This window comes from Fukomys damarensis, unplaced genomic scaffold (assembly GCF_012274545.1).
Source record: "Fukomys damarensis isolate Sample0158 unplaced genomic scaffold, DMR_v1.0_HiC HiC_scaffold_10, whole genome shotgun sequence".
In the NCBI taxonomy this organism is placed as follows: domain Eukaryota; kingdom Metazoa; phylum Chordata; class Mammalia; order Rodentia; family Bathyergidae; genus Fukomys; species Fukomys damarensis.
The window spans coordinates 8,159,063-8,171,518 of NW_022900922.1; the positions used below are offsets into that span (position 1 = coordinate 8,159,063).

At 36.8% G+C, this 12,456-nt stretch overlaps 1 protein-coding gene across 2 annotated transcripts in view; it reads left to right on the forward strand.

Annotated features, from left to right (window-relative positions):
- Positions 1 to 1,405: 1,405 nt before the first annotated feature.
- The window catches only part of Larp4b (La ribonucleoprotein 4B), a 56,810-nt gene continuing 45,759 nt past the window's right edge, over positions 1,406 to 12,456 (forward strand). The window contains exons 1-2 of one of the 2 annotated variants that reach the window (XM_010615735.3): positions 1,406 to 1,525; positions 2,658 to 2,717. In XM_010615735.3, coding sequence (XP_010614037.1) covers positions 1,445 to 1,525; positions 2,658 to 2,717 — 141 coding nt within the window. In that variant the 5' untranslated portion in view covers positions 1,406 to 1,444. The remainder of the gene's footprint in view (positions 1,526 to 2,657; positions 2,718 to 12,456) is intronic. The other variant, XM_010615737.1, reaches the window with a different exon arrangement.

Below are 12,456 nucleotides of genomic sequence, written 5' to 3' on the forward strand. Positions count from 1 at the left end.
AGAAAGCAGGTGTATCCCACAGGAAATCTGCGGTTCAAAAAATTACGTCTCCGGGGCCGGGGATTTAGCTCAGTGGTGCTGCCACCTGCCTCACAAGTGCAAGGACCTGAGTTCAATCCTCAGTACCCCCCATTACATCTCCAGCTGGGTGGGTGGTACACACCTGTAATTTCAGCGCTATCAAGGCTGAACTTGTGATAAGTTTGAGCCCAACCCAGGCAACTCATCAACTTAGCAAGACCCTGTCTCAAAATAAAATAAAATAGTTTTAACTCAGTACAAAAGCCTTGGGTTTTTCAATACTACCCCTCCAACATTTAATTTATAAAAAGATTATGTGGAGTTTAAAAACTTTTTTAATTATATATTTGTATCTTTATGTGGAACATCTGTGTACCTAGTATTAATTTAATTTCTATTTGCTTTGTCCTACATAGTGTGTCCTGTGTAGTGTTGGTGTACATATATAGAACATAAAATGTAATAGTGTTAAAAGAACATGACAGACCGGAGACTTAGCTCAGCAGTTTGGTGGCCTGCCTTGCAAGCGCATGGTCCCAAGTTCAATCCCCGGTACCAAAAAAAAAAAAAAGAACATGACAACATTTACCTCAAAGAACAACACTAATGAGTACATTTTAAGATTTCTTAGTGAATTTTTAGGATTTTGTGTGTAAATCCTGTCTTATATATTTTAAATTTTCTTTCATAAAAATTAAAAAAAATTTTGTTAGAACATGGTTTGCCAATATTTTTATAATTACCAAATTAATATGAAGCAGAAACTTACTAATAAAAACAAATATTACTTCTTGGTAAGATGTATATTGTGGACAGATTTTTTGAAATTACTTAGAATTCAGAGGATTATGTACAATTAATAGTTTTTCAGACCAGGGAAGCTATTCGGTATTTACACATGTGTGACTTACTCATTTCACTTAAAGAGTATATCCTAATGGTATAATTGACAATGTGAAATAGGAAGAAGAGGGCTAAAGGTGTAGGGGAATTGGGAAGGGTAGGGGAAAGGAAATAAGGGAAAAGAAAAAATATGAGAAAATGAAAAAATGGAAATAAAGTATTTGTAAATAGGGATGGGAGGAGGGAGGGGGTGAAGGGAGAGCAGGGACAAGGGGAAAAAATGAGAACCAAGACCTGTCACGTAAAGGTACAAGATCCCAATAATGAATGTAACTGTACTGTATACCGAAAATGTACCAACAAACTCAATGAGAAAAAAAGAATTCAGAGGATTATTAAAAATCATTCTCTAGTTCTTAGAAATTATTTAGATTCCAAGTCCTGGAAATCTTGAGGATTTTAAGACTTTTTAGTAATACCATTCTAGGAACTAGTCATCAGTATGCCCTTGAAATGACCTTTTTGCTCTGTCATTTTACAGCATCCTGAGATTAGTGTTAAACTTCTACCAGTGGAGCCCATGACTTCTGATCAGGACACTAAAGTTGTGGCTGAACCGCAAGCACAGCGAGTCCAGGAGGGAAAGGACAGCTCTCATCTGGTAGGTATATCATGAGGGAGGGCCAGTGGCACGCATATCTCTCTGTTGACAAGTGTACATTGGACTTCAGAAGGACATCCAAACAGTAACGCTGAAGTATCTCAGGATCTACATACAGTATAGCAGGTATACTCTTGTAGAAGAAAAGGGATCCTCACCCATCTGAGGATTATAGCTGAGATCCCTGTAATAAAACACAGATGAACAAGAGAAAAACATCGCTAAATATCAAGTTTTATGTGACATAGGGACCTTCAGAAATGAAGACAACCTTGTAAGGAAAATTATATTTATGCTAAGTCTTACACAGAAAGGGAGAATTATGAAAAAGCATGAATGGAAAAATGGGTTATGATCTAATGGTAATAAACTTAGCAAGACTTGTTTGTTCAGTTGTTTTTGTTTTGGTGTCCCTATGTGACATTCCTTTTCTCTGGGAATACTATAGGAGCCCTTTAAGATGAAGGTCTTATGACTGATTTTGAGGGGAAAGTCTGCTAGGTTTCATGGCCTACCTCAAAGGAGAGGAGATGGGGGAATTCTAGTTCCATTTTCCTGATTTTGCTGTTCCTTCCCATTTTAAAGTGAAATGTTTGGTGTGCTGTGTTTGAAACCTCATCAATCCAAATTAAGAGTTAGATAGCTTAGTAGAAGAAACTGTTTCTATATACTAGATGATAGAGAAAACAGGTAAACATAACTCTAGATATTTAAAGCTTTGTATTTTAAATCAAGAAAGTACAGATATAAACACTAAGGTCACAAGTCATTGTAATACATTGAGTGTTGAATAGTATTTTAAATTTTTTATAAATTTATTTTGACAGCCTACATTCATTTTTATAATGTCATCAAGCAAAAATATTTAAAGTTCCTAAATGGCTTTGGGAAAAAATAGTTTTCCTTAATTTTTCCCCATTGAAACTAACCTCAGTCAGAATTTCAAAATTATAAATTTTAAGGAACCAGTATGTTTCCTGTTGAATATCTTGTGAGTTCATGAATTTCTTTGTCATGTCATGTAAAAATTGCATTTCTCAGTAGGTTTGGTTTTGCTTATTACTTTGGTTTATAAGTACATTTTTCTGTCCATGGTAGTGATGATGATATCTTTGAAATTTCAATTTTACAGATGAATGGTCCTATATCTCAAACCACTTCTCAAACAAGTTCCATCCCAGCTTTGAGTCAGGTAATTCATTTCTGTGATTAATCACAGATTGTTTAATCACAATAGAGGCTCACAGATATCTCCTTACAGTCAGTGTTTATTGTTTTTTTAGAAAAATAGAAACTCTGTGTGTTTCTCAAAAAGGTAGTAGGGTCCATTCATCATTGTGCCCCCTCAGAACAGTAAATGTCAATACTGTGTATCTTTTTCTGTGTCTCTGTACAGTTCACAGTAGCAGTATGCCAAATGCTTATCATAATGGTTTGATGATTTGCTGTTAAGCTACTCTATGTATATGATTAGCTTTACATTTTGAGAGCCTGTGTTTTTTAGAGCACACAAGTCATGCTAATAAAAAAAATGGCACTCCACTGGATTTTTTTTTTAACTTTGGTTTTATTGTTTGCAAATAGCTATGTAAATAGGTATGCTTCTGGAATATTCTAAATTCAGTTTGATTGTCTTTTAAGGAACTGACCAAGTTTAGTAAGCCCCAAACTTGATTCCCCAAATCAGCAGTTCATACAGAAATCAATAAAGTAGAATTTTAAAAAAAAGAGACATGGTTGAGGGTGTAGCTCAGTGTTAAAACATGTACCTTGTATATATAAGGAGCCAGGTCATTGATTCCCCAGTGTCAAGGGGGGAAAGAAATACCACCACAAAGTATATCATCATTTTATTGTTTTTGTTGGATTTAAAATGTACTATTTGATGATATTTAGAATTCTTCAGTTGTGTGGCCATCACTATAATTTTAGAATCCCTTCATTACCCACCATGCCCATTTATAGTTAATACCCATTCCTTCCCTGGGCAGTCACAGATGTACTTTCTGTGCCTGGATTTACCTTTTCAATGTCTCATTCACTTGTTTAGCTAGCTCAGTATCCTGTGTCTAGTAGGTAGTACTTTCTGAACTAAATTTCAATATTCATTCAGCACAGATGAGTGCTAGTGATAACGATGGGTAAGAAATGTTCTGTAGAGTAGTGATTTTACAGATTAGCATGGAATATATACATATTTATTGTAACCATACTTAAAACATGCTAAGTTGCATTGCTAAATTTTTTTTTCTTTTGGTACTGGGGATCGAACTCGGGATAGTTGGTTTTTTGAATTGAGTTTATGAAAAAAATAGGTAGCTTATCTTTGTGCTGTTCTGAACCTTTGGATACCACGTGCTGTTTGGATTTCAGTACATGGAGTGTGGTGGTTTTCAGGCAGGGCTCTCTTGTCATTTGGTTTGAGTGGCAGGAACATGTGACTGCTGTGCAGAGTTATTTTTGGTGTGTGGGTGCTGGCTTCTCAGAAGCCATAGTAAGTGTGAGATGCATTTGTAGAGGCTCAGAAAAGGACAGGCATTGTAATGTGAGTTTTCGAACTTTCAAACATGGGTTGTTGCTTCGGCAAGGAATTAAGTATTGACAATGACAACGAGAAAATTGGTCTGTTACAAAATTCTGTGGAGAAGAAGGAACCGAAGAACAAGATAAGTAAAACTTTATCTTCATTATTTGATACCCTTCAAGGTGAGGAGCTTTACAATGTTGAAAATGGAGCCAGCAGAGCAGCTGCTGGTATTAATAATTGGACTAGAATTTTTATAGGGTCTGGCCACAAACAAGATCATAGAACAAAGCAGTCAGTAAACTCTGTTTCCTCTTCGATATATAAGTTCTTAACTAGGTATGAAAATTTAGATGAGAGCTCAAATACTGTTATTGAGCAAAGTGCCGAGAGTGTCTGTGACTCGTTGTGCATGAGTAATGACAAACAGGATTGTTCCCTAGATGACCAACCTCGCTCACAACTGCAGGTGCCTTCTGACCAAGGCCTGAAAGAGGAAACTTTTCTAAGTGACCCTCTGTGCTGTTACCTGGCCACTTGTAAAAAATCTTTAGTAGAGGGAGAAAGAATACTAAATGTTCAAATCAGTAGTTTTAATGAGAATAATTCTTTAGTAGTGTTGAATAGCGTGATGCAAGATGGAAACCCTGCTTGTGTTAGTGACAAAAAATGTAAAAATTCAAGAGAGAACGAGTTTTATAGTATCTGTGTTATAGATCCTGACTGTCTGAACATGGAAGAGGAACTGTGCACTCCCATGTGTGCAGCAGCTGCAAGAGAAGAATGTCATTCAGCAGTTACCTCTGAGGGGATTCACAGAGTGATTTGGCCTCTAGATAACAGAAAAGAATGTTCAGTCTTGTATGTTAAACAAGGGGCAGGAGAGTTAAAACTAGAGCAGGAAGATGTGTCACCCCCTGGTATGTGGAGCCCATATGAAAGGAAGGATGTATTTAATGAGGAGACTAAGCCTAGTTTTGAGCTTTTGGTAGACAGTGATCCATCTTGTGAAGCAAATTTTGATAACCTGAAGGCTGAGTCTTTGAAGGCAGAACCTTACGCCATATCACCTAAAGATTACACAGAAAGTAGTACATTACATAATATTGGCCTACTCCCTGAATTAAATAATAACATAGACGATGACTCACTAAAATTCATGTGTACCATCCCCAAAGAGAGAGAGAGCCATATTCCAGAAAGAGGAGGTCAGATGGATGACTCATCTGTTAATTTACTTAATGACACTGCATATGTTAAAGAGAGTGATGAACCTGAGGCTGTAACAGTTAGTGTCAATCAAAGTTTAAACTCTAAAAGGGAAGCAGAAAATAACTCTGTAAATCCATTAAAAGTCAAAGATTATTTCCATGTCAGTGTTAGCAGCTCAGATAGTATCCTTTCCTTTGGGCTAGATAGAACTAATTTAAATCCTGAAAGGTTTATCACTTCAGAGAGCTTTGGAAATGAGTGTCTCTCAGCTCATGCTAATTTAAGAGAAGGGGCCCCCACAAGACTTGATGGCAGCTCAGGACTCATGCTGAGGAAGGAGCAGTACCAAGGGGAGTCCAGCCTGGAGACCGGAAGTCCCCAGTGGGAAAGCAGTGGAAAGCTGTCACTGCGATCTGAAAATAGCTTTTCTTATGAAGATGAGGATAGAGTTAGTGATTTGGAGGATGAAGGTCATAGAATAAGGGCTTCTGAGTTGAAATTTTGTCCTTCAGATCTATGTGCAGGTAGCAGAGTAGACAAGGCTCAGATACGGGCGTGTGATTTAACTCACATGGAGTGTGAATCAGACACAAAGGGGACAATCCAGAGGGTAAATATCCCACAACTTGGATTTTCAGGAAGAGTGCCTCCAAATAATGAGTCTCATGATCACTCCAGATCTCTTGAGGGTATCTTTATGTCCTCTGCATTTATTTTCACTTGTGCTGATAAAGAAGAAGGGGAAACAGGCCTGCATGATAAAACAGAAGATGCAATATATATGAAGAGTTCAGTCAGTGTATTACATGACCAACAGAGTGGTCTTCACAGATTAGAAAATGCTGAGCAAGAATCACAAAATGCTAATTATAGAGAGACAAGTGAAGAACACACAGGAAATGTCAAGTCAGATTCTGAAACAACCTCTGACTGGGAAACAGATGAACTAAAATGCAAGGCAATGCCTGGTGAGGATGCACTGACTTGTATTAGTTCTAGTACATCAAAAAATCGTGATTCTGAAACTAATCAAATACGAAAACATTTTGAAACCCATAGAGTGAATAATTACAAAGATACAGATCTTAATATTGTGCCACCTTTAAGTCAAAGTTCAAAGTCACTTGTACAGAAGCCAGAAGTAGTAGAGAAGAATTCTGTTAATATTGATGAAAGCTCAAAGCTAAAGCAAATCTTCTGTGACTCAACTAAAGAAGTTTCTGATTCCTTTGCTGATAATGCATCAGAGTTGAGTAAGTCAAAAGTAACATGTAATAAAGAGAAAGAGAGACTTTATTTGGAGAAAGACAATACTGATATTAACATTATTGACTGCTTAGATCCATGTGGGACAAATGGACCTGCCTACCATTTCAAAGAAAGAAATGTCAAGTCCACAGATAAAGAATGTACTTTCAATAGTGAAATACATTTTATGGGAATTGGTGTTGACCCCACCCAACTCAACAGAAACACAACTACCCCTGTCAGTACACCTCAAGTAATTCCTGTTATTCCAGTTGACAGCAAAGAAATTGTAGTACCAAGTAATGACCATGTTTCATCACTCACAGATCTCTTAAATATTTCTGAAAATCCCCCAAAAGTGGATTGGCAGAGTTTCCCAGAGGAATTCTACTCTCATTTTTTGAATGAATTTTCTTATTACCCAATGCAAGGGTTAACAAGACAAATATTCTCTGAAAGACTGGCAAATGGATGTGGTGGATATCAAGCAGGCTATCTCTGGACTAATACAGTCACAAAAGATGCAGGAGAAGTTGAACAGATATTTAGTGAGGGTCTACACAATAAGCCACAGGACTTAGACTATACTTCATTTTCATTGGAACAGCCCCCTTTTCAGCTACCAGTGACAGAGGACGGTGTTGTTTGGGGATTGCAAAGTAGAGGTGGACAGTTAGTAAGTATGCTTTTATCAGTACTTATTATTGTTCTCTGATATGATGACCTTTTCCTTTTGTGTGCTTTTAAATAATGAAGCTTTTTTCTAAATGGTGGTGGTTTGAATGCTTACATAAAGTTCTGAATTACTATAACATCAATTTAACCATTTCCAAATTGGAAGATTTGTTGTATTTTAGCCAGAGTTTGTATATATGAACTTTATCCAATAAAGGATGCCCTATTGATTATCTCACACACCTTTATGCGGACTGTTCTTTGTGGATGTTGCTGTTGCCTCAGTGTGGTTGGAGCCCATTTGTGGAGATCTTGTCATATGGTCAGTGTAGTATGTTTTAGCTAGTGTTTGAGCCAATGACAGTGTAAGTCACACTTGTAATTATAGACTTAATTTAAAAACTGTGCTTTCTGTCTGTTTAAAGCAGGTGAAATTTTCTCCTTTTAACTGCCTGTACAGCCTTGGTTCTGTTTTCTTTCAGTCAGAATCACCATAGGGCTCTTTCTCAGGTCCCTGTGATGAGCTGGCCCTACTGATTGAAAAGAACCTTTGCAGATGATTTTAGGGCACCTAAATTGAGCATCTTTATGATAAATTATATATAAAGGCAAACATTATTCAACAACCAGAAACTAATATTGCTTATAAAACAGACATGGAAGGGTTGGGGATTTAGCTCAGTGGTTCCACCACTGCCATTGCAAGCACAAAGTCCCAAGTTCGATCCCTGGTACCAAAAAAAACAAAACAGACACGGAAGTGGTTTTGTTGAAAGGACATACACTCCTCCCTCATTACCAAAGTTTCCAAACTCCCAAAGTTACCAAAATTCACGGATAATCAAGTTCCAATGTAAAATGGCATATTTGCATATTATCTACACAGTCCTCCCACATACTTGAAATCATCTCTAAATTACTTGTAATATCTAATATACTGTAAATGCCATGGAAGTAGTTATGCTGTATTACTTGAGGAAATAATAAGAAAAACATTTTTACATGTTTACTATAGATGCAGGTTTTTTTGTTTGTTTTGTTTTTGTTTTGTTTTGTTTTTTATTCCGGGGATCGAACTCAGGTCCTTGCACTTGTGAGGCAGGCACCAGAACCACTGAGCTAAATCTCCAGCCCCAGATGCAGTTTTTTAAAAGAAGTATTTTTAATTCATGTGGAATCCATGAATATGGAAGGCCAACTGCACTTGGAATAGCAAAACCAATTCATAGCTCATGAATAATTTTTATGGCATTAGGCAAGAAAAACTTGATATTGAAGAGATAGATAACCTCAAATATTAGTATATGTACTGTGGAAATAAACAGTAGAAATCCCATAGCATAATTTAAGGAATTATACACTTTAATCAAAAGAAAATAATTTTCTTTCCACACTCAAATCTGAGAGTGTTAGCAAACAGAGTTACCTTCAAGTTCATTGGTTTTTCTTCCTTAAATAGTTGTACAGAATACACTATAAAATTAACCCTTTAAAATACATATATTGGGGGCCAGGGATTTAGCTCAGTGATTCCACTGCCTGCCTCGCAAGCACAGGGACCTGAGTTCGATCCCCAGTACCAATAAATAAATGCATACATACATACATACATACATACATACATTGGATCTTTTATGTAAATATGTGCAGTTAATGGTTCATTACTAACTGCTTACTGTTTGGTACACTATGTAGAGTGCAAATAATTCTTTCTGTCTTTGTATGGCTTTGAGCAAGATATGTGGTTTCAGTTTTAAAATAACTTTAAAATTATGATGTCCTAGCAGTCTTCTAATTTGAGGCATTACCATGTTGAATGGTGTAGCCTTGCTTTACAACTGTTTTCAAAGTATTGTTACCTATTTATATAGCTGTCTCTATTTTACAAATAGAGAATTGGAGGCAGACATCTGCATGGCTGTGAAGTCAGTGAATTGCTCTGAATTACTAACCTTTTTAGTGCGACTCGAGGAATAGTATGAACTTAGGTGGAGTGTTCCTTTCCTTTATTATCTCACCTATTTTATATTCTCTACTTGTGTGTTTCTGTTCTCTCAAATTACTCAGTAATTTATTAGTTGAAGCATTTTGTCTCATGAACATAAAATATAAATTTTGAATTAATAGTATTTTTAATGGAGCATTTTTTTTGTGAGGTGGGCGGTAGTTTCTTTAGGGCATCAGAACTTAGCAATGCCTCACTTTCAAAGAGAAGTAACATTGGCTGTTTATGTGAAATACCTTCAGAATGTGGCTTTTAAGGTCAACTGGCTTCTGCTTTTAATAACCATTGCTTACCCATAAATTTTTAGTGCAAGATAAGACATAGCCATTCAGGTGAAAGTAAACATTTCTTGATAATCATTTGGAGTTTTTATAATTATAGGTGGATAACTATATTTTTCAGAAAATATGTTTTCATTTTATTCTTGGAATTATTTCTAAGCTTTTCCAGCTTATTTCATTTTCTTCCAGCTTATTTTATTTAATGTTCTTCATGAATTTTTAATATCTCCTGAGCCATTATTATTATTATTTTTTTGTCTTTTAAAAAAATTTTAGTTCATTAGTACATGTGTATAGTACATGTTTATATTCCTTGTGGGAAGTTGGGACATGTGTATAATTCATCCCAGTTACTTTTTTACATCATTTATCTCTTCTTTTCCTCTACCCTCCCTCCATCCATTTCTTGATCCCCAGCCCCTTTGAGAACAAAATCTGTAATTTAAAGAAATGCTAGTTTTAGATCTTCCTACGGTATAAAACTATTTCTCATGTGAACTATGAGAAGTTAATGAATTCTGATAAAACTGTTGCTCTGCTGTTATTGGAACACAGTTTTTTAACTACTGTAATTTTTATAGGTGAGTTTTAAAATTTTCTGCCTTGCATTTCCTATTTGTGACATGGGGGAGTAATAACTACTTCCTAGGCTTGTTCTGATCCAGTAGAGATCAGTGTGTAGAATAAATTTTTGAATGTTAGTTGCCGTGTCTTTAAGTTTTAATTAAAAGTTTCAATGCTTTGTGCTGGGTGTGGTGGCACATGTCTATAATCCCAGACCTTAAGAGACTGAGGCAGGTGTATTGCCATGAGTTTGAAGTCAGTCTGGGCTACATAGTTAGTTCAAGGTCAGGCTGAACCACAAAGTGAGACCTTTTCTCAAAAAACAGAACCAAAAACAAAGAAAAATTTCTCAGTGTTTTCATCCCTCCTACATCTCTTCTTTAGAACATTTTTGGAATACTGATTAACTCTCTGACATTGTGCTAAGTTCCTGGTCCTTGCTTTGGCCTTGTTCACCCCTTAAAAGCTAATAAATTTCTTAAGGATAACGTCCCATTCATTTGTGGCATAAAAACTTGCACAAGTTGTTATAGTAGAAAACATAGTTTTCTGTATTATTATTTCATTAAATATTGACTTGTTCACAATATTTCCAGACTGCTTTCCTATTAAGCTCTGGACTCTGCTAGTATTAGTGAGACAGTGGTGAGGAAAATATCTCTGGTGGCCACTAACCCAAGAATGAGTGAATGACAGACCCACTGGCTATGGGAGACCAGGCATGTTGTGCTATCATAGTTCTCAAAGTGCTGATTATAGCTGCTTCACAGGCAAGATAATGAGTGATTTGTATTAATAAACTGCAAAACATATTGGTGGTGTGCAACAGTCCACTGCAAAAGGTGCTTAAAATGGAAAAGATTAATGTTAGTGTTAGGAGTTTAAAGTGTGTAAGATATACAGAATTTAAAAAGAATCTGTTAAGTGGGTGGGAAGTATTAAACGGAGGTGTGAAGATTTGATTGTATGGTGTTTACTGAAAAGAGAACATAACCTAATCAGAAAAGGTGATTTTTTTTTTTTTTTGCAAATAAAATAAGAAGATAGGAAAATAATTGAAAAAAACAGGTAAAGAAGGTAGATATGTTGAAGACTGGTACGTATGAAACAAGGAGTGTCTTCTGTACTGCTCACCTAGCTCAGTGAGGAAGTGTCCATTTTATTCATCATTACGTCCAGATTGCTAAACCCCATGCCTGGCACAGACATACTAGTGAGTATGTAGGATGTACATGTTCGATAGGTAGGTGGATGATAGAGAAGTGAGAAACTAACACTGTGCAGAAACCAAAGATGAACTGAAAGTTTAAACTAATGTAAGCAGGGAAATTGAAGAATCAGTGTTTCTTGATTATAATAATATTCCTAAAGGAAGAGAGCCCTGTTTTTTTCTATCCCTAGTACTTAAATAAAAAGAATTCCAGATAAGTATTCATTTAAGCATTTGGCTTTGCAGGTGTGGTGTTTTAATTATGGCCCAAATGCCTAGAAGGGCGGTAAATAAGTTGTTTCCAAAGCATGAATATATCTCCACCCACAAGTCTTACACTGTTTCAGTAATAGTTTTATGATTTTCACTGCCAACCTCTTTACCTGAGGTAGTGTGGATTTATTCTGTCTTTTGAAAATTGCTAATAAACGTTTTCCGTTGGTAGTTCTTTTATGATCTTCCTGACCTTTTTGTGTATTATGGAGCACAGAAATCGGTACTGTCAGTGGTGCACTGTGGGGGAGCACCTGAGACCTGGACTCCTTCCCTTCCTTAGGTGTTTCTAACTCCCTCACCATGGGTGTGAAGTCTGGCGGTGCATTTGAAAAGGCAGACAATTTGTTTAAGTTTGTTGAGGGATTGTGGTGGCAAAATTAGAATTAGAATTTGGGGAGCAGCTGCCACCAGGACATTTTTCTTTAAATCTTGGGGATTCACTCAAGGTTGGTAAGCAGAAAAAAGCTAAGCTTATAGCAGAAAACTCACGGGAGTGGGACGTATCCACATAATGGGGGCTGTTTGGGGCTGTTTTTAAGGTGCATCAGGAAATGACTACAGGAAACCACGGAATGAGCCATGTGGGTACCTGGCATTCTGGATGAACAGAACAGGAGGAACAAAAGTGCTTGTGTATTTAGAAACAGCAAGGGAGTGAGAGTGAGGAGAAATGAATGGTGACAAAGAGGCAGGAGTCACATGAGGGTGTTCTGCCACAGGAAGAACTTCATACTTCACTCTGAGTGAGTCAGGCAGCCATTGGAGGGAGGGCTCCCGTGTTTGAACAGAGGACTGCCATGGACTTAAATTACTGAACATCCTTTGTTAGAGTGATTTAATGCGTGCCTGATGTATGTCAGGTGCTATGCCAGGTGTTACTATCTGGTTCCACCTTGCACCACTGGCTTTGGCAGAGTTGAACTCAAGCCCCGCCCC